Genomic DNA, 23,665 nt, shown 5'->3' with positions numbered 1-23,665 from the left:
GACGATTCACAGACCTGTACCCCTGGGGCAAATAATACATTATATGTTAATAAAAAAATAAATAAAAATAAACAAAATTAAAACGTCTTGACTTTTTCTCATTAGAGATACAACAACTCTTCCAATTATTATTAGATAGCTCACTATAAAAGTGATTTTGTTAAATAAGCTCACAAAGCAAAGGATTCTAGCTGTCTTTGCAAAATAATCAGTCTTTCTTTTTCACAAGGAAGGGTCAAGCTTAATGGTTTTTAGGATCACCATTATATATGCAAATTACATTCCCACAAAGTAAGCAGCCATTTTAGAAGGTGCACATTCACCGCCTTAAAAGTGAGTCAATGAATGCATAATTTTTACTAAGCGAGGATTCAATTTCAGTTGAATACGACAACAAACCCATTTCTTTTAAAATTCATAATGAAGTTGTATTATTTGAGAATTACTTCCATTTTAAATTTAAGGCTGATCTCTTAAAAGTCCATCCTTTCTTAAAATTGAAAATTACTTGATATATTTAAACATTATTTATTTATATCAGAGTTAGTTAGATTTGGAGGTTAAAAAGTCTGAGTATGAGGCCCACTGCTTACTAGCTGTGTGACCTTGGACAAACTATCCAGCCTACATAAGCCTCAGTTCTTTAATCAAGTGTAGAAAATCGCATTTACCTCACATGGTTTGCGAGGATTTGATGAGATAATGCTTAGAAACCTGCTTGTCACATGGTAAGAGCTCAATGAATATCCATGACAATGATGATGACCTTTCTGAAATGCTATCCCCGTCCTAGAGGTGCCAGTAGTATTGGGAATGCTACTGTCATCTCCCACACAGATGACCAACCGGCGTCTCAGTCTTACTACACGCGACAGAACCGCTGCTTCCTACCCTTTCACCCACGTCTCCTCAGGGTCTCCACCTCAGGAAAAGGCACCACTGTTAACCTAGTTACTCAGGACCTGAACTGAGGAGTCTGTTTACCCTTCTGTTCACCAAGTATATCAAATTCCTATTCAATATATTTTGAATCCAACCAACCACTTCCCCCAGGTCTCGTCTCTAGTCTGGACAATTGCAAAAGACTCTAGATAGAGCTTGTTGTTTTCACTCATCATCTCCCTCAGTCTGTTTTCCACTCAGATGCCAGAGTGAGTCTCTATCATGTAAACACGTGATGTCACTTCCCTGAGTAAAACCCTTCAATGGCTTTTCACCATACTTAGGACACGATCTAAACTCCCTTCCCATCCAAAAGACCCTAAGTAACTGGGCTTCTGCCTACATTCTCTTCCAGAACCTTCCTCCTCACTTACTCTGCTCTGGCCATACTGGCCTCCTGCTTTGCTGCTGCTTGAGCATCTTGAGCTTGCCAAACACACAACTGCCTCTACACCGTGAGCCTTGCCCAGCCTTCTGCATGCGGGATTTCTTCCCCACCTAGCCACGTGGCTCTCCAGCTCACTTCTCTGCTCAGATATCAGGCTTTTCCTGAATGCCATCAAAAGAAGCCCTCAGATAGTGGTTTTATTTTTATTTATAGCATTGTCACTACTACATAAATGTGTAAATATGTTTATGAGCTGATGCCTCAAGTAGGACATTAACTCCTTGAAGACAGGAACTGTTTTGTTCATTGCTGGATTCCCACTGTCAAAATCAGTGCTTGGTAGCTTGCAGGTGGTACAAAAATGCTTTTCAATACATGGAGACTTTTCCTTGTGTTAAACTGGCTTGGGTCTAGCCAAGTACTCCAAAAATAAGCCCTAAACCAAAAGATAACCAAGTGAAGTAGTTACAAAGAATTAGTCCTATATTCCATACACTTTGCAGAATCCCTAAAAATATAAGATTGAAAACAGGGGTCATAAAAATTGTTTATTTTTATTCAGGGTCATAAAAATTGTTTATTTTTATTCAGAAAATCTAGCAGTCTAGCAGAAAAATTCATTTCATCAGAGCTAAAAGAAAACTAATTACTTGATTAAAATATTTGTATGAAATGAACAGAAAAAAAGTTTTCCCTGGTTTTATTTGTTAAAGGGTCCTGTATAAAGAAATTATGATAGTATGAGATAAAACTGTTTTTAGACTCAAAAAAGAGGCACATCAGCGTTAATAAATGAAAAAATAATTTCATTATTTAACAATTCTTTTGCAAAAGTCCCAAACTGTGGCTCTAATATAGCTAAATCCATGAAACATTCACCATAAAAATAAAGATGCTTTAACCTACTATACATCTAAATTATGATACTATGAGCCACAGGAAAAAAAATTTACCGTATCTTAAAATTGTTGAATTCAATCGATACAAAGCAGCACATGAGTCAATTTCCATCAGATAACTCTCTGAACCTCTATTACTTCTCTGTGCTTTTCTTATAACACACTGAGTTTTTTCCTTTTATTTGCAGAGATGGATGTTTTTGGGCTGGGATTTCTGTTTCACCTGTGCAGTGTCCTACAGTGTTGGAGGTTTTCTGAATGAAAGGCTGATCAGAGGACTAAAGATTGGGAATCATAGCAGTAATCACTGCGTGGATGTAATAGTGTACATATATACTTGGAGGTTTTTTTTTTTTTTTAAGATTTTCATTTATTTGAGAGAGAGAGAGAGAGAGAGAGAACGCGTGTGCACACATGTGTGCACAAGAGGTGGGGAGAAGGGCAAGGGAGCAAGAGGAGCAGGGAGGAGGGCGGAGAGAAGGGAGGGGAGGGGCAGAGGGAGAAGAGAAGCAGCCTCCCTGCTGAGCGGGAAGCCTGACACAGGGCTCCATCCCAGGACGCTGAGATCATGACTTGAGCCCAAGAAAGATGCTTAACGGACTGAGCCACCCAGGAGTCTATGCTTGGAGAGTTCTAAATGAGCCCAATTACTGCTTTTGATAGCATATCCTTGGAGACAAAGTACAGTGTTAGATAAATTTATAAACGTGGCTTAAGTCTACTCTGCTTTGCTTACAGTATTTACCACAACCAGGAACAAAGCTATCATGTCTGTAGTCATTTGCTTAACATCTGCCTTTTCCACTTTGCATTCCTGAAGGTGAGCACTGTATATGCTTGGGGGTGGGGGGATGGGTAAAACAGATGATGGGGATTAAGGAGGGCACTTGTGATGAGCGGGGGGGGGGGGGGGGGGGGGCTGGCTGCTGTACTGAATGATACTGAACTCCCAATCACGATACTATACTCCTGAAACTCATATAACACTATTACATTAACTGACCAGTGTTAAAATAAAAACTTAAAAAAACAAAAAAGAACGGTATATGCTCCTCACAGGCTGAGCACTTAACAATAGTAGGGCCCAAGAAATATACTTTGAATTAATGAATGCAGTTAAGGCTGTGCCGTTGCATAATTTAAAGATGACTGGGTCCTTTCCTAGCTGAGTTTACCAGGAACTCATAGCTTCACAGAACCTAATAATTTGCTTTTCTTTGGTTGTAGGATACACACTTTTTCACATGCATCTTATAGTTGATAGTGTTTTAGTATCATGTATGGTTTAATTGGCAGCAGTTTTCCTTCTGAGTATTACAAAAAATAACATTGGTTTGAGAAATGAGGGTGTTTTCGAATCAATGAAATATAGTTACTGCTAATTACATCTTACTATGGAAAATATAGGGGTGCCTGGCTGGCTCAGTTGGAAAAGTGAGTGACTCTTGATCTCGGGGTCATTACTTCAAGCCCCAAGTTGGGTGTAGAGATCATTAAAAAAACAAAGTTTTAAAAATATATGGAAAATATAAAAACTTCAAGTACTTACGTCAATTAAGTCTGAAAGATCATGAATATAATACTTGAAAACTGAGGCATTGGTTGCTTCAAGGGTTAGGAGATACTCATTCCGTGCCTTAATCGATTTTAGCTTATTTTCTGAGTACTTTGCTTGTCTCTGGAAATGGAGATGAGCCAGGTATTGAGAAAGACAACAAAGTCATTTAGTCAGAGAGAGATACATGACTTTCTACTAATCTAAACAATGTATTCCACATATGCCAATGACCTCTGAAGTCCTCCGAAAAGTACATTTTGAATCCGATTTAAATAACTAAAAGTACCCAACAATGTATTTGGTCTTCAGGCCCAATTGCAAGGAAACCTCTTCGTTAATATTCAAGTTCCCCACACTGTATATGGAGTACTCGGCCTTCAACACTACATGATGTCCAGCTGTTAGTACATGATTTTTATGTTTCTTGAATATTTTTCATGCCTGTGGGAGGAAATGTGTGTCATTGTTCTTAGTACTGTCACCCGAAGTGAGGACAGAATGGCTCTGTGATGTTTTTCACTTACTTTTTCTTTCATTTTTTCAATTTTCTTTACAGAGCTTCGCCGCTGATGTCTCTCTTCCAGTCTGATATGAAAGACGGGATCCCCAGACCTTCCGATTTGCTTCTCTTCCTGCTTCTCAGCCTCTTTCAGCTTGCTCTCTGCACTGATGCTCTCTGCGTGATACATATGGTATGTTTTCATCACCTGTGAAAATGGGACCCAAATTGTTACAAGATGCCGGTCTGTGACTTTGAGGGTGAATGGAAGACATTGTGTGAGGAATATGTTAAAAATATCACCTTCCAACTGGCAGGGGGAGAGCCAGATTGTTAGTCAAATAGATGAATTATGGACTATTGCTTCTAAGTAAAGCAAAGAGAAATATGCAAATTCACCTGCCAGGAAGAGGCACTTAGGGGACAGGCTTTGATGAAAAAATGATTTAGAGTCTTAGGCATGCTTTCAGTGCGCTTGAAAAGTTCTCTTAAGCTCAAAAGTGTTCTCTAAAATCTCTGCATTATTAATCTGCAGAATAAACCATTACTCATGGATAAATTTTACCCCAGTTTTGGACTTCTAAAAAAACTCCAAATTAGTACAGCTCTTACTAAGGAGATTTTTTTTTGGGGGGGGGGCACAAAATCTACTGGCCAAAATACAAAATGTAAATATTAAGGTTCACACATAGTTTCAGTTTAAAAAAACTGTTTTTCTGAACACAAAGTAGTACTGTATGTTCAATGTAGAAAACATATGACACAAAAAAAATAAAAAGCAGAGATAACCACTGTTAAGATTTTTGGTACAGCCATTTGGTCTTTTTCCTATAAACACACACACACACACACACACCCCCTCTTATCTGAAAATGACACATATTTCTCCTTTAAAAAAATTTGTACCATACTATATTAACAATTTTTAATCTCCTTTTTTTTTTTTAAATTTTAAAGATTTTATTTATTTGACAGAGAGAGAGCACAAGCAGGGGGAGCTGCAGGCAGAAGAAGAGGGAGAAGCAGGCTCCCCGCTGAGCAGGGAACCACGATGGGGGACTTGATCCCAGGGCTCTGGGATCATGACGCTTACTGACTGAGCCATCCAGGTGCCCCTTCTTTTTTTTTTTTTTTTTTTTAATATTTTATTTATTTATTTGACAGAGAGAGAGATCACAAGCAGGCAGAGAGGCAGGCAGGGAGAGAGTAGGAAGCAGGCTCCCTGAGGAGCAGAGAGCCCGATATGGGGCTCGATCTTAGGACTCTGGGATCATGACCTGAGCCGAAGGCAGAGGCTTTAACCCACTGAGCCACCCAGGTGCCCCCCAGTTGCCCCTTCTATCTCCTTTCTTCACTTAATATATCAGAACACTTTTCTCTATCACTAAATATTCTTCTAAAATACAATTTTAAAGCCTGAATAATATTTCTTTATATGACTGGGACATAGCTTGACTAATTTCCTATTGTTGAACATTTTAGGATATTTCAACTTTTTGCTTTATAAATGAAGCTGTGTTGAAACCCTTGATATATATCCTGTCTTATTTCTTCTCTTAGAAATGATATGTGTAAGTTACATTTTAATATATTTAGGAACATATAGAAAATAAAATTTTGTAATGTGTCTTTTCCACATATGCTGTAAACTTATATAAATGATTCTCAATTTAAAATCTTTAAAAATTTAAAATTAAAAAATTAAAAAAATTTTAAATCCTTAGACATTTGGTTTTATTATTGTCCCAGAAATATTTATGCACAAAATGATCACATTTTCCATGGTACATTTTCTTTTTTTAAATTTAAATTTTTAAAAAATTTTTATGGTACATTTTTCAGAAGGAGAACTGCAGAGTTAGACAATCTGCACATTTTCAAGATTTTTTGACACATATTGCCAATTTAACACTCTGCTGTTTGGGAAAAAAAAACTTGATCTACATAGTTATTTCCCAAAGCATTTAGAAAACATGGATGCTTTTTTAATAAACATTTTTTCAAATATTAAATAAGTATATTTACTCTTATAGTAACTATCATATCTGTATATAATCCCTGTACTCGTAGATCCAAAGTAATGGTCAAAGATTTTAAAAGATTTTACCTCAAAAATCACAGTTTTCCAATATAATTTCAATCTGCTTTTATAAGCAGAGTCAGAAATCTGGGCCATTTCTAAACCTTGTTTATTTTAAGCACAATTATACTGCTTAAGAGAGACAACATAGGTAAGGTATGACTCCAATTCAAGAGACTTATCAAGGAACATACCAGAACTTAGCATCCAAACATCGGTGGTGGTGCTTTCCCATAAATTATGTCAAATTCTCATCCACATAAAATGGATTTTATTACATTTATAAATAACCCATAAATTATTCAGAGTCAATTTTATAACTGAAATGTAGTTGTTTAGAAGAGATTTAATATAACATTTGGAAGTAAGGAACTTGATTTTTTTCATTTCAAAAAGATGAATTTTAAAATAGTTTGGGAACTGGAAGCATCAGTGGAATATATTTATTTAGGCTGAAGCATATGAAATTGCTGTATTGGTAGGTTATAGAAAAGGCAGAAAGGGGCACCTGGGTGGCTGAGTGGGTTAAGCCTCTGCCTTCGGCTCAGGTCATGATCCCAGGATCGGGCTTTCTGCTTGGTGGGGAGCCTGCTTCCCCCCTTCTCTCTCTGCCTACTTGTGATCTCTCTCTCTGTCAAAGAAAGAAATAAAAAAATCTTAAAAAAAAAAAAAAAAAAAAGGAGGGGCACCTGGGTGGCTCAGTGGGTTAAAGCCTGTGCCTTTGGCTCAGGTCGTGGTCTCAGAGTCTTGGGATCAAACCCCGCAAAGGGCTCTCTGCTCAGTAGGGAACCTGCTTCCCCTTTTCTCTCTGCCTGCCTCTCTGCCTACTTGTGATCTCTATCTCTCTGTCAAATAAATAAATAAAATCTTTAAAAAAAAAAAAAAGGAAAGGCAAAGTCAGTGCATTCTTAAGAACGGTTCAACTTAATGCACATTCTGAAGGTGACTATTTGAAGTGTCAAACATGGGGTTAATGAAGAGCCTTTACTTATTTTCACAAAATCTGATGATGTCTTCCCTTTAAAACGTAAGCTAGCAAATCACGCTAAAGGCATTGCCGAACAAGAACAAAGTAAGGGCGAAACTGCAAAGTTGTGGCAGCTTTCCCTGAGCTGTGTGTAATTGCTAAGTTATCTGTTTTTAGTAATTATCAAACCTGTCCAGGAGAAGTCTGGTTGGCTACTGCAGTTTAAAAGAAAAATAAAACAGCATTAAGCAGCAGCTGGGCAGCTGGGGAATGACAAGGGAGTCGCCCTACAGCTGGGCAAACAGTAAGGTCAATGAATCGATGACACACCTTGCATTTCTAGGCTTGGCTCTATTTGTACACCCTGCAAACCCACATACCATTTGGGTCCTGGTTCCAGTTACATCTTTAAAGAGAGGGTAAAAAAACCCCAAAAATATCAAAAAAACAAGTCTTTCTCCCTCTCTCCCTCTTTCTGTCTCAGCTGTCTGTATTCTTCTTGCTAACAGTCAAAGGAAGAAATGAGAACATGTGACCCCACCAGAGAGAGATGAAAAGGCGTCCCAGACAGCCCTGGGTATCTGAGCATTCTTTTCTCCTAAATACACCCTGAAGAAAAGACTTGAACTCTTGCTTTATTTAGATGCTGAGGACCTGTGTAAGCAAGTAATCTGCACAAACTAAGCCTTATGAACTACGGATCCTCAGCTGGCTGCCAGCATGGGGTTTCTTATAAACCAGTCTGTGTTCAAAGGAAAACATTCTTGACCCAATGCTAGCAAGAAAAGGGTGTAAATATCCCATCATAATGTGGTTCAGCACAATAGCTGAGGATTTTCTACCCAGTTCAATGGTAATTTCCAGAAGGAAATTTCTTTGTTCAGTTTTCCAGTGTGACTTAGGGTTTCCACTATTTTCTAAAATGTTAACAATGACAATGAATGAATTTTAAAAGTTGAGGAGAAAAACACTAAAAGCTTTTTGAGAACTCTAATTGCAGATAATGAATGCAAGTACAAACTACATTATTTAAAACGTAAGCTGTTGACAGAATTAAATGTGTTTTGTATTTAAAATAAAATAACAGACAGTTTTCTCTTTTTCAGAGAAGTAGAAGAAAGCTCTTATTTTTTAAAGGTGAATTTTGAATACATACTGCAAAGAAAATAATAGCTTCTCCATCAGCTTAATGCAAACACAAGCATTTGCATACCAAATGACATGATAGGCATATATCCATTTAAATGTACTCCAATAACATATTTTCCTATTTGAATTCTTCTCTACTAAAACCTCATGCATAATTCTCCACTGAACACACTCAACATATCTTTCCTACTCCATCTTTTCTTAACTGCAGAAGAATACAGAGAAATAGATTTCTTTGCAATTGTGAAATCCTATGCAAAAACTTTTGCACAGAAGTTGTTAATATTTTTTCCCTTACTGACAGACTCATATAATGTATCTGATACTACTCCTGTACTTTAAATAAAAATAATTAAAATATCTACAGTGAATTTTAATATTTAGTGTCATAAAACCATTATGTATCTGAAAACCGTTCACATGTTTGAAGAAGATCAGTGTATTAAGGTTCTACATTTTACTTTCTGACTACTGGCACAGAAGTTAGAAGGCATGGTTCTAAGAATGAGTCTACCAGTTACCAGGTGGGGGGAATTTATTTTATACTTCTGCTCCCCTTACAAGATCATTGTGAACATTCAACTGTGCATCCCTACGTATGTGTGCATGTAAAACTTTACTGAGTACTTATAATATGTGTGTGTGTATGTATATAATGTACACCATTAACATATGTATGTAATATGTATGTTTAGTGAACGAAGCATTATAAAACGCTTACTACGTGCCCGTATCATTCTAAGCATTTTACAAATAATAGCTTATTTAGTCCTTCTAAAAAACTCTTATGAGGCACATACCTTTATTCTTCCTATTATACAGATGAGACAAGAAGGGTCTTGAGAGGTGAACTAAGTCGCCCAAGGTCACATAGCTGGTAACTGGCAGACCAGTGGTTGAAACCCTGGCAGTACGGTTCCAGATTGGGTATTCCAGACTGCTATAGGCTATAACCTTTGAAAACTCTAAAGCACGATAAAAATGGAAGGCCCCTTTCCTGGGGGATACAGCTGCTCTTGGTTATATTTAGGAATAGAGGGAAAGAAGGCCGAAAGATAATTATTTATTCACTCACCATTTGCTTGGTATTTACCATCCATAAGGCAATGATGGGTGTAAAAATAGGGACTTGGTTTCCTACTTTTAAGAGCTTAAATTCTTGGAGATTAAAAAATGGGCCTCGGAGAATCTGATGGACACAGATGAAGGGAGAGGACAGTCAAGCCGGAGGGAGAGTGCCAGCAACGGTATGTGGAGTAGGGGGAACACACAGGTATGGTGGGCATGTGTAGACCATGACTTCGAGGAGGGGCTCTAGGGAAAGGCTTGGAAAGTGGATGGCTGGGTCACCGGGCTGGAGGATGAGACTGCAGCAGTTGTCGGGCCAGATCAGGAGAGCCCTGAAACCTCAACCAAAAAAATTGTTTAAGAGTATTCGATAGGTGTTCATGAATCCGCAGAGGTGTAAATGGTATGGTCAGAGCCGTATCTTAGCAGCAATCCCATGAAGATAAGCAGGAGGATTTGGGGGTGTGAAGTAACCTCATTTAGCATAAGATAGGAGGGAATGGGAAGAAGGTGAATCCAGGATAACAGTCACGGGGCATTTTCCCTGTTTTCTCTCTCGACATTTCCTCAGACTTGACATGTCTCCTTCCACCATGGAGTTCAACACCCTCGCAGTCTGGCCCTAACGCCGGCCCAAACAGCACTTTGGGTACTTCTCTAAGTCAATCACTGAACACTCCCTCCTCAGGATGTGTGCTTTCCTGCCTCCGTGGCCTTCTCCCAAGCCAATCCCACTGCCTGCGATGTCTTCCCCCCACACCTTGTCCTAATGTTTTGACTCATCCTTCAAGGCAAGTTCAGATTTCACTCATTGCCAAGTGTTCCCTGGTTCCCCCACCAGAGCTATCGTGTTCTTCCAACTTCCAAGGCCTTCTTGTTGACAGCACTTCAGGCTCTCTGCCACGGGTCTGATACCTGTGTGCCATCCAGTATCACGGACTGTCCTTAAGATCACCTAGGGCACCAGCAGGGTCTGGTGCGCCTTTGGATTCTCAATACTGCTTCTAGACAGTGGGAGTAAAATAGGCATTTAGGGGGTGCCTGGGTGGCTCAGTCATTAAGCGTCTGCCTTCGGCTCAGGTCATGATCCCAGGGTCCTGGGATCAAGTCCCACACTGGACTCCTTGCTCAGCAGGAAGCCTGCTTCTCCCTCTCCCACTCCCCTTGCTTTTGTTGCTTCTCTCGCTGTGTCTCTCTCTGTCAAATAAATAAATAAAATCTTAAAAAAAAATAGGCGTTTGGTGACAAACAAATGAAGGACAAGAAGCTATTTTACAGTCTGCCTGTCCATTCATATAGTCATTTAACGAACATTTCCTAATACCTAGTATGTGCCTCGAATTATTTCTTCTCCCTCCCCGGCATTCAAAAGAGCACTGCCAATAAAATACCTGGGAATGGACTAATGAGATGCTAAGTAGTTCAAATTCACCATGAGATAGAGTTAGCATTGGAGTTCATGGCCCCTGAGAAAAGAAAGGTGGGGTGGTTGGGCTGATGGGAAATGGAAAGCAGTGTATTCGTGACAATATTCCATACGTAGCCTGCTAGTTTAGTAACTTCACCAGTCACTAAGAGCTCTTCTGAGAAACTACATTTTTGGAGTTTTCTTAACTGTCAGCATCCCAAAATCAAGATCTCTTTTCTACAATCAATACACGAGAAGGCGTGAATTGTAACTGAGTTTCTGCAAGTGCCAGACTAACACTACCACCCAGTCAGGGCCACAGCCTTGGAAGCCTGTTCTTGTTGTTTCCCAGCAAATTCTTGGGTTCTCCAGGAAAGCAGGACCCCCAGGCCACCCTACGCTGAGCCCCAGGGGCTGTGCTGCAAGGAACCTGGTCCTCCAGGGGCCACACTGCCTCAGTCCAGGTTGTGGACTCTGCCTGGCCATGCTGTGTCTCTGAGGGCTTATTTTATTTTATTATTTTAAAGATTTTATTTATTTATCTGAGAGTGAGAGAGCATAAGCAGGGGGAGCGGTAGAGGGAGAGGGAGAAGCAGGCTCCCTGCTGAGCAGGGAGCCCAGCCACCAGGGTCAGTCCCAGGACCCTGAGATCATCACCTGAGCCAAACGCAGATGCTTCCCGGACTGAGCCACCCAGGCGCCTATCCAAGGGCTTATTTTCGAGAGGGCCAGCGGGCAGGAAGGGCCTGTCAGAGAACACCCATTACCACTGCATGCCAGGATCCTTCCACCTGCTACCTCGAGCCTTCCTGCTCTTTAGGGCAGTGAGCCAACCCTGGTGATGAACAGCTTCCGGAGCCAGGCAGAACCAGATTTGAGTTCCTGTGCTACCACCACTTCCTAGCAAGCAAGCCTCTTAACTGTTCTGGGCCCTCGTTCCTCTGAGGTGAAATGGGGATTAAATCATAGAATGCACAGAAGCACATAACAGAGTGGAGAGTTTGATTCTTGATAGTTTCTATGGTCTGATGTGGAAATAAGTGGGCAGGCTCCAGAGACAGATTACTTGGCTTCATATTATGCTCTAAGCTAAGAGGTACAGACCATTGTTGTTCTCATTCGTGGCATTAGGGCTGGAGAAGTTCTGACCCCTGAGGTGCTGAGTGGTCTGTAGGGCAGACATGATGAACTCTCATAAAACTCACCTCTTCTTCCTAGGCTGATATGGCTTTCCACAGGTCAACGAAAGCAGAATTTACAAAATTCCATTATATTTGCAAAATAACATAGGGAGAACTCAACTTTGAGAGAGTATACTGGTAGTTAGAGCTTAGCCTCACAGAATGGGCTATCTGGGTTCAAATCCTACTTGTGCACTTACTCACGGTGTAATCTTGGGCAAGCAACTTAACCTTTCTGTGTCTCGATTTCCTCACCGTGAAACCAGTGTATCATTCTCACTCATGGAATGCAGAACGTAGTTGGAAGGATTAAAGGTGCCCTTACGTGAAAAGAGCACAAAAAGTCTGACATATAATAAGTGAACAGTAAATGTCAGTTACTGATATTTGAAAAAAATGATCATAAACTTTTTTAAAAAGATTTATTTATTTTTGAGAGAGAAAGAGAGAGCTTGTGTGTGTGTTCGTGGGGCAGGGGGGACAGAGGGAGAGGGGAAAGAGAAAATCTCCAGCAGACTCTACACTGAGCACAGAGCCTGACGTGGGGCTCGATCCCAGGACCCTGAGGTCATGACCTGAGCCTAAACTAAGAGTTGGATGCTTAACTGGACACTTAGCTGACTGAGCCATCCAGGTGCCTCTATCACAACACATGGTAAAAACAGGTAGTGATTTCTCCATGACAGGAAAGATGATCATTCTTTTTGTAAAATAAATATTTCATTTTTAAGTTATCTCTACACCCAAAATGGGGCTCAAACTTAGAGCCCCAAGATCAAGAGTATCATGCTTTACCAACTGAGCCAGCCAGGCACCCCAAGATTATCATTTCTGATAGAGGTAAAGGGAAAGAAATTGGAGGTATTTACATTTAGGCAACTTATATATATGTTAAGAATTTTAGGGGTGCTTGGGTGGCTCAGTGGGTTAAGCCTCTGCCTTCGGCTCAGGTCATGATCTCAGGGTCCTGGGATTGAGCCCCACATTGGGCTCTCTGCTCAGCAAGGAGTCTGCTTTCCCCTCTCCTCTCTGCCTACTTGTGATCTCTGTCTGTCAAATAGAGAAATAAATAAATAAATAAATAAATAAATAAATAAGGAATTTTAGCAAAGCTCTTTAGAATGAGCAAATAGATCAAGATTGACAATTAAATAGCACGAGATGTTGCCTTTACAGCTAGTTTATGAAGGAAAATTTGAGGTATGTTGTGGCTCCACTGAAATGAAATCAGTACAAGAGCCTGAATTTATCATCAAATTATATTTATAATTCAAACAAATGCTTTGAACGAAAGGCACTGTCTGGGACTCTGGACCTTGCTGACTAGGGCCTGCCAACCAACAAAAGACAGGGCAACAGAAATGCAGAGAATAAACACAAGGGAAAATAGAGAAGACATATATGCGAAGGGAGGAAACACGGTTAAAGAAAATAAAAGAATAATTATATTACTATTTAGTGTAATATTAAAGTTTTGTTTCAAAGAGTAATTATAAATAGTAATTATAATTCGAGATTATATTCAATTGAAAAGTAATTATAAAGAGCGCTAGTTCAATGGAAACAGCTTAGGTCTATGAAATCCAATAAACCTGGATTTTGATCCTTGCTTTGCTACAGAACAACTCTGTAACCTCAGCCTTTCTGACCCTCGATCAGGCCCTGAGTCTTATCTGCTAGAGATGACAACATCAGCTCTCCCTACATAACCAAAATTAGGGGGACAATCAAACTGTGCCTCTCAAACACCTTGAAAGGTGTGGAATGAAAGAAAAAATGCACCAAATCATAGAAGGAAAAACTGATCATGTAACTAGAAATCTTCTAAGAGGATTTTAATAATATCCCACTAAAAGGGTAGTAGTTGATGAAACTCAGAGGAAAGAAAATAGGATGGCATTTAGCAGCCTGTAGGAAGACAGAATCCATGCCATCGTTAATGTTTTTGTTTTTGGTTGAAAATTGACTGTTTTCTTCTCTAGCTTCAGGAGTCTGTGTTGGGGAAGGAGCATTCTTGTCTTGTACATCCAAGGGTGTGAGCCCTCAATCCACCCATCTGACCTGGGGGCAAGACTACCCATCTCTGCTAACCTGAAGCTTTCTCACCTATCAAGGGGGTGGTTGGACCGTGTGATCCTCCAGGCCTTCTCCAACTCCAAAACGCTGTGTGTCCTTGATTTCAGATACGAATCTTGCAACAATTAAATACCATAAGAATTTATGATTTGAGTTGTGTGTGTGTATAATATACTTCTCAGTGGCTAAAGGGAGTGATTTTTTTCAGTGTCAGGGTAAATACCAGATAAATTTTAACTGAAAGGAAAAGCCAGTGTAACAACAAATTATACTAATTATCTCCTTGTGCTTCTGTTGACTTGAGGCAGCCAGTAGTACACCATGCTACACTGAAAAAGTAGGATTCCTCCTATAATCCTCCATGGGCTCTGAGGCCATAACTCATTTGCTCTGTTGGACAGAAAATATCTAGAAATGAACAATGCCTGGACAGCCTGTCTAACGTACCATTATATTGATGAAGATTATTCCAGGATATCTATCACTCTTGTGACTTTAATTAGCTCCCAAGCTGATCAGTGATCAATCATCAAGTGATCATCAAGGGGGGAAACCCAAAAATTCTTTGGTGGGTACGGGGTGATACAGAGATTTGCCACATGCTTTTATTTTTTATTGTAATATTTAAGCTAAAACAGGGCGCTAGTCATCTTTTTCCAAATGCTAAATTTAACAGCTTTAAAGTGGCAATATAAATTACAATTAGTTTCACAAGATTTTGCTACTTTAATAAAAATTTTTAATAAAAAATGACTATCCTAAAGAAGATAAATTATTGTAGGCCTTATTAAATAGAAAATGTTTCTATTTGTAACAAGAGTGACCTGTACTTATTAATCTTTATCTGTCCTAGCTCTATTTGCAATAGTCACTAGAGGCAGTTTCTAATTTAAGTCTTTCAGTCATAGATAGGCGTTATTGGTTTTGTTTATGAACTCTCAACAAACATTCATATTCAGCAAACATTTCTTGAGTACCACAAATAGGCCTGTCCTATTTGATTCCATTATGTTTTATTACTAGAAATCCAATTATATTTTATTGCTTATTGATTGATACCAGTTCATTAGTGCCTAAGAGTAATTTTTCATGAGAGCAATTAATGTGGTATAATATCTGCCCATTTCACAATTACCAGAGATTTCTAACATGAAATAAATGTCACTGTATCCAAAAAATTCTGATTTTGTGAAGGATATTTTCTTTTTCTTTTTTTTAAATTTAATTTTTTTTTTCAGTGTTCCAAAATTCATTGTTTATTTTCCTTATCTCTCAAGTACTTCACATGCTGGAAAGGGCAGAGGATTTTTTTAGGAAGTCCAACATACTACTCCCTTTATTTTTTACATCAATGATTTGCTAATGCTCTGGCAGTATTAAAGCGCATGGGGTTCCCTGCACAGGCAATGTGGTTTCACAAATCAGTGCTTTGCCTCATGTACGAATTGCTTTTTGGAGCACCCTTCCCATCCTTCCTTTATCACTAAAATCAGGTGTCACAGTGACTATCACTGAAATCAGGCTCCCCGGCTCTGGGGTTTGCACAGAGCTGTGGAGACCTGTCTCTCTACTTAGTCCAGCATCTAACACCAAACATGGAAATAGCTCACTAGTGTAGCTCACTGATGACAGAGCCGCGTGCTTGTCATCGATGCATTTCCAGGATCTCCATATTTGCTGGAAGGCTCCCCCCACCACCCCAGCCACTGGGTGTGTATTACTTGGATGCAACAGAGATGACCCTGTAACAAGTCTACAGCAGAGGCAACAATGCTTTTAGCACTTCCCATTCAACTGACTTAGAGACAGAGAAGAGACTCTGAGATTTGGGACAAATGCTGAATAACTGCATTCCAAAAATCCTAGGACATCACAAACCACAGGCCTCCTCCGCATACTTGCTGGGCAACTGTCCTCCAAAGAAGGAGGGCATGGTCTTAAAAGACAGACAGTTTCATTTCTCACCAGCTCTAATAGTTGAACTCAGGAACCAGACTACTGGGGTTCAAATCTACGTTTTGCCTTGTAGAATGTTTCCTCACCTGTAACTGGGACTAAGAATAGTACATGTAAGGCTGCTGTGGAGAGAAAATGAAAGAATATATATCAAGCTCTTGCAGGAGTGACTGACACACAGTGAATGCTTAATGGGTGCTATTGCACGAAATGAAACACCCTTCTTTCACATCCTTCAAGCCCACAATGGCCTCAGTCCCACCAAGGCTGACTTGTTTATTTTCACACCTTGGAGGCTGAGAACGGAGGGATGGTCTTTGTTTTATGCATCAAAGAAACAGACGTGCCAAGAGACTTGATCCTTGCCCAACAAGTCAACAGAGAAAAGTCAGTGATAGAGAAGGTCATTCAGAAAACTCTTGTTCCAAAAGGGGTTATCAGACAGTCTTCAGAGGCACTGAAATACAAGTTTAATCTACTGAAAAAAATACCCAAGGGCTGGCACCTGGAATACTTATTAATCAGGACCACCTCGAACACAGTGGCAGAAGTGACAATGGGAAAGGTTGAAGTAGTTGGCCATGTTGAGGGGGAAAGTATATGTAAAATGAAAAGCCAAAGAATTTACTAGAATTTCAAAGTCTCCCGCAGTATTAAATATTTAATTTTTTCCAGGGAAATGTCTCACACGCCTTCAACATTGACAGAGGATGTTAGCTCCCTCCCTTTTGACCTCAGACTTGCTAGGGGGGTTCTTTCCAGCTAGCCTCTTGGCTCAGGTAGAAGCTGCTAAGGGCAAAGCCTTCCCTGAGGGGAAGCAAAACTACCCCTTCAAGCCATAAGGGCTGCCCTGAGCCAGCAAGACCCTACCTGTTGATTGACCCCAAGGCAATAATGTATTTGACCTTCACTGCCCACCTGCACGTACGCACCCACCTTTGCCCCACATTTTCCTGGTATTAGCCTGGAAGCATTTCTGGTACTTTGGAGCCAGTCTTTGAGACTCTAGTTCCTGTCTTCCTGGTGTTGGCCTCACGGAAATAAATTCCTTTCCCGTTTCACCATCATTCCTTTCTCTACCTTTGGATTGTGTCAGCAGCGAGTGGCTGGACCAGGTCTCTTTGGGACTCCTGAAGCTAGGGGCTCTTGCTCCCCTGCATGCATATACAGCATTACATGGGTGCATTAGACACTTAAGTTATAAGGTTTAGTACATGAAATATTTAAATGGAGAACACAAGACACTTGGAATCATAAAACAAAAGCCCTACATGCTTAGAATTGCAGCATCAACTACAATGGAAAAAACGGTGTAGAATCCTTTTCTTTCAGTGAAAAATGGTTTGGAATTTGAAACATATCCTGTGCCTTAAATCCAACACACGTCATTCCATTTATTGGAAAAAAAAAAAAAGGTGAGGGGAACAAAGAAGGAAGGTAAAAGAACTTAATCTGTGCAAAGAAGCTTTTTGAGTTTTCAACTGCTTTTGGTGAGATGTCAAACCGTTTTTTTCCCCCCCCTATTAAAGACTATTACTTTATTTGGCAGAGAGAAAGCACAAGCAGGGGAAGTGACATGCAGAGGGAGAGGAAGAAGCAGATTCCCCGATGAGCAGGGAGCCCTATGTGGAACTCAATCCTAGGACCTACAGAATCATGACCTGAGCTGAAGGCAGATGCTTAACTGACTGAGCCACCCAGGTGCCCCAGATGTTTAACCATTTTTTGCTTCCCTATGTTCATGACAATTTCATTTTGGTATGCTCTCAAAATCCTTGAACTCCTGACTTGTCCTTTCTCTCTAGATATGGATCCAGAAGGAAATTCTATGAATATGCCTCATGTTCTTCCAAATTGTGTGCACTGGCTCACATTGCTCCTTTTGCCTCCAAAACCTTCCCCGCCCCCTCTCCCTCTCTCTTATTACTGAAATCCTGTCCACTTTTGCCTTTTCCTCTCAGAATTTTTCTCAGTCCTCAATGTTTCTCAAATTCCCTTTGGATTTCCAAACCCTCTGCCCGAACCCCTGTTGATACATAATGTTGGTACCTAATAACTTTAGATTATAATTGCCAGTAAAAAAGAGATTACAGTATGTGCCTGGTCTGAGACTTCCTAGCTGTGTGACCTTTGGCAGTATATTAACCTCTCTGTGCCTCACCTACCCATGAGGCTGTTGGGGGGATTCAGAAAGCTAATTAATGTAAAGTACTTAGAATGGTACCTGACAAAATTTAGCTGTTATTATGTTCCGGTTGAGCTTTAATCTTTTAGATTGGAAGCCTAACTGGTAACTCTCACTTGAAGCAGTCAGCATAGGAAACTATTTACTAACCTAAATTAAAATAAAACCTGGGTTTCAGTTTCAACCCGGGACTTTAGTTAATCACTTAATCTGAGCCTCTGTAATATTCTCCTTAAATGAGGAAGTTAATTTGATTATTTCTAAAGGCCCATTTAGCGCTTAAAATTCTACAGTCTACAATTCTACAATCAGCCTACAGTAGGATGAAATTCAGATAATCGTGTGAGTTATAAAATCATGTATTAAAGGGGCGCTTGGGTGGCTCAGTGGGTTAAGCCTCTGCCTTCGGCTCAGGTCGTGGTCCCGGGGTCCTGGGATTGAGCCCCGCGTCGGGCTCTCTGCTCAGCGGGGAGCCTGCTTCCCCCTCTCTCTCTGCCTGCCTCTCTGCCTACTTCTGATCTCTGCCTGTCAAGTGAATACATAGTATCTTAAAAAAAAAAGATTCTTAAAAAAAAATCATGTATTAAAATATGCTGAAATGGATACAAGTGATTTAGATCTTGATTTTTTTGCCACATGACTTGTATATTTTTACTGGTGAACATTCCTGGTCCATTTGGAGACAATAAATCCAAGCAAAATGCCCCTAATTTATTCTATGTATATCTGTTATCTCTATATATTTGGGTTTGATAAGCAATGATAAACAATGCAAAATACTATACCCAACAAAACCAGAACATTCTGATTAAGATGTTAGCTACTAAAGCACTGTAACTACTTAAAAGTCATAAAACTGTATTTTGGAATTGTAATAGTCAGGATAAAATATTCCTTGAGAAGAATTCTTGGTATGACACATTCTTTTTTTTTTTTAAGCTTTTATTTATTTATTTGACAGAGAGAGCACAAGTATGCAGAGGGAGAGGGAGAAGCAGACACCCCACTGAGCAGAGAGCCTGCTGTGGGGCTCGATTCCAGGACCCTGGGATCATGACCTGAGCCGAAGGCAGCCACTTAACTGACAGAGCCACACAGGCGCCCTGGTATGACACCTTCTTTAGAATTTTTTTTTGTTTTTTCTTAACTATACTTTCTAACATTTTCTTTTTCATTTCTAAGCCAAATAATTTTGTATCCCCAGTTCATACTGCTCACTTCTTTCAGAAGACAGTCTTATTTGTAATTCATAAGCACCAACCATAACTGAATCTCAAATCTCAGAGAGAAAATGAAAATTCCAAGCAGGCACTTGGGATCATTTGGCTTCACTAATTAGCAGGGTATCCTAAAAGGCATTTATGTATAAAGTTCTTATCAAACAGCTGTCCTCAGAGACTTATGCAATGGGAAAAATTTTATTAATCCCAAACATTTTGGGAGGAAAATGAAGCCAGGCTACATTAGCTAACTTAGTCTCCAAAGTCAGTCTGTGTCAACCCCAAGATTAGAATTCAGAAGTTGGCAGAGTCATCTGATCCCAACACCTCTCTCTCTTTCCATCGAAGTGTCTGGTAATAATATGCCAGAAGGATATATATGAACACTTTGTCAGCCCAAGATCTCTAAATAGATTGCTTTTTTTTTTTTTTTTTTTTTAGGATAGATTGCTTTTTAAAAAAGTTTTCCAGGTGGCATTATGGATAATGTGGTATTGCCCAAGAGGTTTTCAATTCAGGAGCTTTTCACATCTCTTTTCTACCTATTTCTCTTTGTTCAGTGTTTTGTTCTGAGATGAGACCTTTTCGAAGTCCATCTCAAAGGAATGAATTTTTATTTTCACTACAAAGATATGTATTTCAAATATTTAAAATGCCCTCCAGCTAAAATAAATACTTAGCCCCCCCCAAAAATAAATAAAAACCCTCTTTGAGGCTCAGAGAAAAATCTTCCCATATGTGGTGGCGAGTATCTTGGGCTCTCTCGGAATGACGGAATGACGTTTCAACCTTGCCTTGGGCATGTTTCTTTGTTATAGAAGAATGTATTAGCTCCTGGTTTGTGGGAGGCTCAGAAGCCAGCCAAGAAAGCTTTCCTCAGCAGTCCTCTGAGGTGGAGTTTCCAAGGAAGGGCTTGAAATAATAAACAGTGTCTTCCCTCTCAGCCCTTCTAAAAAATAATTAGATTTTTATTTTATCATTTTAAACAGATAAGTGGTTCAAAGATATGTAAAGACCAGGGTGGATATCTGTGTACATGCAGCAACCCCCCTTTCCAAATCCCACAGAAGATGCTCAGCGCCTCTGGGTTTGTGCTAGGACAGCCTTTCCATTTTCTAGTTACATTTGTTAAGCAAATCAGAAGTGCAGTCAGAAGGAGGAAACAAAGGTGAATGGAGTATCCAGCAATAGATCCTTAGCAGTAATCACTGTGTATGAATACACAGCTGCACAGGTGGTGTTGACACATATAACATTCAAGATAAATGAAAGATTGTATCTTAAAGAGGCACTCCAAATGAACATACACCAACATGAAAGCCTAAAGTGAAAAACCATTTGGGTTTCCCATTCTGTAACCCACCAGACTGTCTGGAAAGCTCAAATGAGTTTTTACAAGTATCCAAGAGAGCATGCAGTATGAGTTTTAGCTATGAGTTTTATCTATTAGATCTCGTTCCACCCTTCCTTCCTCAACCTGCCCTGCCCCGCCTTCCCTAAGCCCACTGTTAAGTGGACAACTGATGGGCCTTAGGGACACCGAGGCTGGGTTTAGATTCTGGAGCATTCATTAACTGTGTGATCCTGAGCTAATCATTCTGAGCCCTAGTTCCCCTTCATTACACTGGGATTAGGAATACCTGCCTCCTAGGGCTGCTACAAGAAATGAGTGGGATAATGTGCTTGCCTCATGATAAGGGTTGGATAAATCTTCATTTTCTCAGTTCTTTCCTCATAATGCTAATGGAAACGGAGGATGGATTACCTCTTGACTCTAGCTAGCCATGTGTGTCACTGATGTATAGGGAGTGCGATGATCAATTACACATAATTACCAATCAATTTCATGTGGATTTATCATGACCGTCTGTGTTAATCTTTGTTAGAATTTGCTTACTGAGGATGGTAATGTTTTTTAAAATGCTGAGTATAATGCTGCAAAGAAAAGACATATTAATTTAGGACAGATCATTGTTTTTCTGCTAAAATGCAGCATAACCTATTGAGATTTTGGTATTAGGGGAGTGTCTTAGCAATTTAAATCACTGTTTACCAGACTGATGAAGGCAAAATTTGTTTTGAAAGCCCCCTGACTTTTCGTGTCATCCTTGTTTTGTTTTTGCTTTTCCACCTCCCTACTAACCCAACGGCAGCTCTGATTTGTTTTTTTTAGGGAAAGTTATCTTCTTTTTTCCTTATTTACAGAAGTAATATATATCCGTTATAAGGAAAAAGTATACGTATGTGTGTATATACAGATATAAGAGTCATGTGTAATTACTGCTGATACCGTCCCTGATATCCACAGACAAAGAGCTGTTACCATCCCCCCCTCAATGAATGACGAAGAGGATGACATGACCAGGGTGACACTAACAGCTAACATTTATTAAGCATTTACTGTGGGCCAGGCACTGTTCTGAATGCCTATATTAATTCAGCTTTATTTATCCTTTTAGTACTTATACCTGCCATACTATACATATATTTGTTTACTGTCTTTTTCTGCCCACTAGAATAGAAATGCCTTGAGAAGAAGTATGTGGCCTGTTTTCACTCATACCTGCATCCCCAGTACATCCCAAAGTGCCTGGTACTCTAATAGGCATTTTAAAAATGTTGGGGGGGGGGCGCCTGGGTGGCTCAGTCGTTAAGTGTCTGCCTTCAGCTCAGGTCATGATCTCAGGGTCCTGGGATTGAGCCCCACATTGGGCTCCCTGCTCGGCACAGAGACTGCTTCTCCCTCTCCCTCTAGCTGCTATTCTTTCTGCCTGCTTGTCCGCATGCGCTCGCTCTCTTTCTGTCAAATAAATAAACAAATCTTAAAAATAAAATAAAAATAAAAAATGTTTGTTGAATAAATAAATTAGTCTTCATAACAATGTGGGTGAGCCTCACCCAATCTGGTGAGGGCCTGAATACAAAATACAAGGGCTGAATAAGAGAATTCGCTCTTCCACCCTATGTGTCTTCAAGGTGAGACACGATCATCCTGAGGCCCTGTTTCTGCAAATAAAGGCAAGGTTGAAGAAAAAATATAGAGAAGGGTATGAACGTCCTCAAAGCCTTTCCTCTCCTTCTGGATGGCACTCTGATGCCACCATCCTCTCTCCTCTGCTCAGAAGTCTGGCCTTTATGTCTGACGCACACAACCGCTACTCAAAGGATCTGATAAAACACGGTTCACTCTAAGGTATAAATGATCATAAGGCATTTCTTTTGGCTCCTTCTGGGTGTTTGTATTTTAACCTTCTGATAGAATGTTTGGAATAACCAAGAGGCCTCTGGGAGAAATATCTTTGGGTAAGGAAAGCCACACATAAGGCTGCTGCTCACCACTAAGGTTGACTGTATTTTTAAAAAAGCACTCAGTGCTCATCAGCTATACTGGTGTAAGGAAGCTAATGTAATTTCAGATGTTTTTGACTCCGAAGGAGTATCAAGAGATTTAAAAAAAAAAAAAAAAAGGAAGGGAATTCAATAGCATCCTCAGTTGCTTAAGGCTACATATTTTGTACCTGCTGCTTTAGCAATCATTACTATATCATTTGTTGTACAAACTTCTATGCATGATGTAACTCAGATGGTCATCTGCCCATGATCCGTCAATGTTTGCACAAGAAACCTCAACAGCATTCCCCCAACTCCTGGTCCCCTGTTCAAATACTTCTCATCTTTTCTTCCCAAATGTAAGCTGAATATGTATAATGAATAGATCTCATTTCGACAAGACAGAATTTGTATATCTGAATTTAAAGGGCAAGAGAGACCAAACACCATCATCTTTTATAGTGAACTGTGTATGCATGTGTGTGTGTGTATAATGAAGGTCTTTCCCAAAGAAACATGACCTCTGACCTTGGATGAACATGCTCTCTGGTTAAGATCTTTCTTTTTCCAAATGTAGGCTCCATAGCCAGTGTGCAGTCCAATGTGGGGCTTGAACTCAAGACCCCAAGCTCAAGAGGTTGGCCAATATCAAGAGTCAGATGCTCAGCTCACTGAGCCATCCAGATGCCTCAAGATAAATTTTTTTTCCAAGAGTTTAAAGGGTCTACAGACTACCTAATCAGAACGTCATTGCTCACC

At 39.9% G+C, this 23,665-nt stretch overlaps 1 protein-coding gene across 2 annotated transcripts in view; it reads right to left on the bottom strand.

The window, feature by feature from the left end:
- The window catches only part of SRGAP1 (SLIT-ROBO Rho GTPase activating protein 1), a gene marked incomplete at its 3' end in the record, with an annotated part of 269,007 nt that overhangs the window by 77,454 nt on the left and 167,888 nt on the right, over positions 1 to 23,665 (bottom strand). For both annotated transcript variants that reach the window (XM_080811741.1, XM_080811742.1), the window contains exons 5-6: positions 4,312 to 4,494; positions 3,779 to 3,907 (exon numbers count right to left, since the gene is read on the bottom strand). In XM_080811741.1, coding sequence (XP_080667867.1) covers positions 3,779 to 3,907; positions 4,312 to 4,494 — 312 coding nt within the window. The remainder of the gene's footprint in view (positions 1 to 3,778; positions 3,908 to 4,311; positions 4,495 to 23,665) is intronic.

The sequence above is a fragment of the Martes martes genome (genome assembly GCF_963455335.1).
Source record: "Martes martes genome assembly, chromosome: 8".
Taxonomy (NCBI): domain Eukaryota; kingdom Metazoa; phylum Chordata; class Mammalia; order Carnivora; family Mustelidae; genus Martes; species Martes martes.
This window is presented reverse-complemented; position numbering and strand designations above follow the sequence as displayed.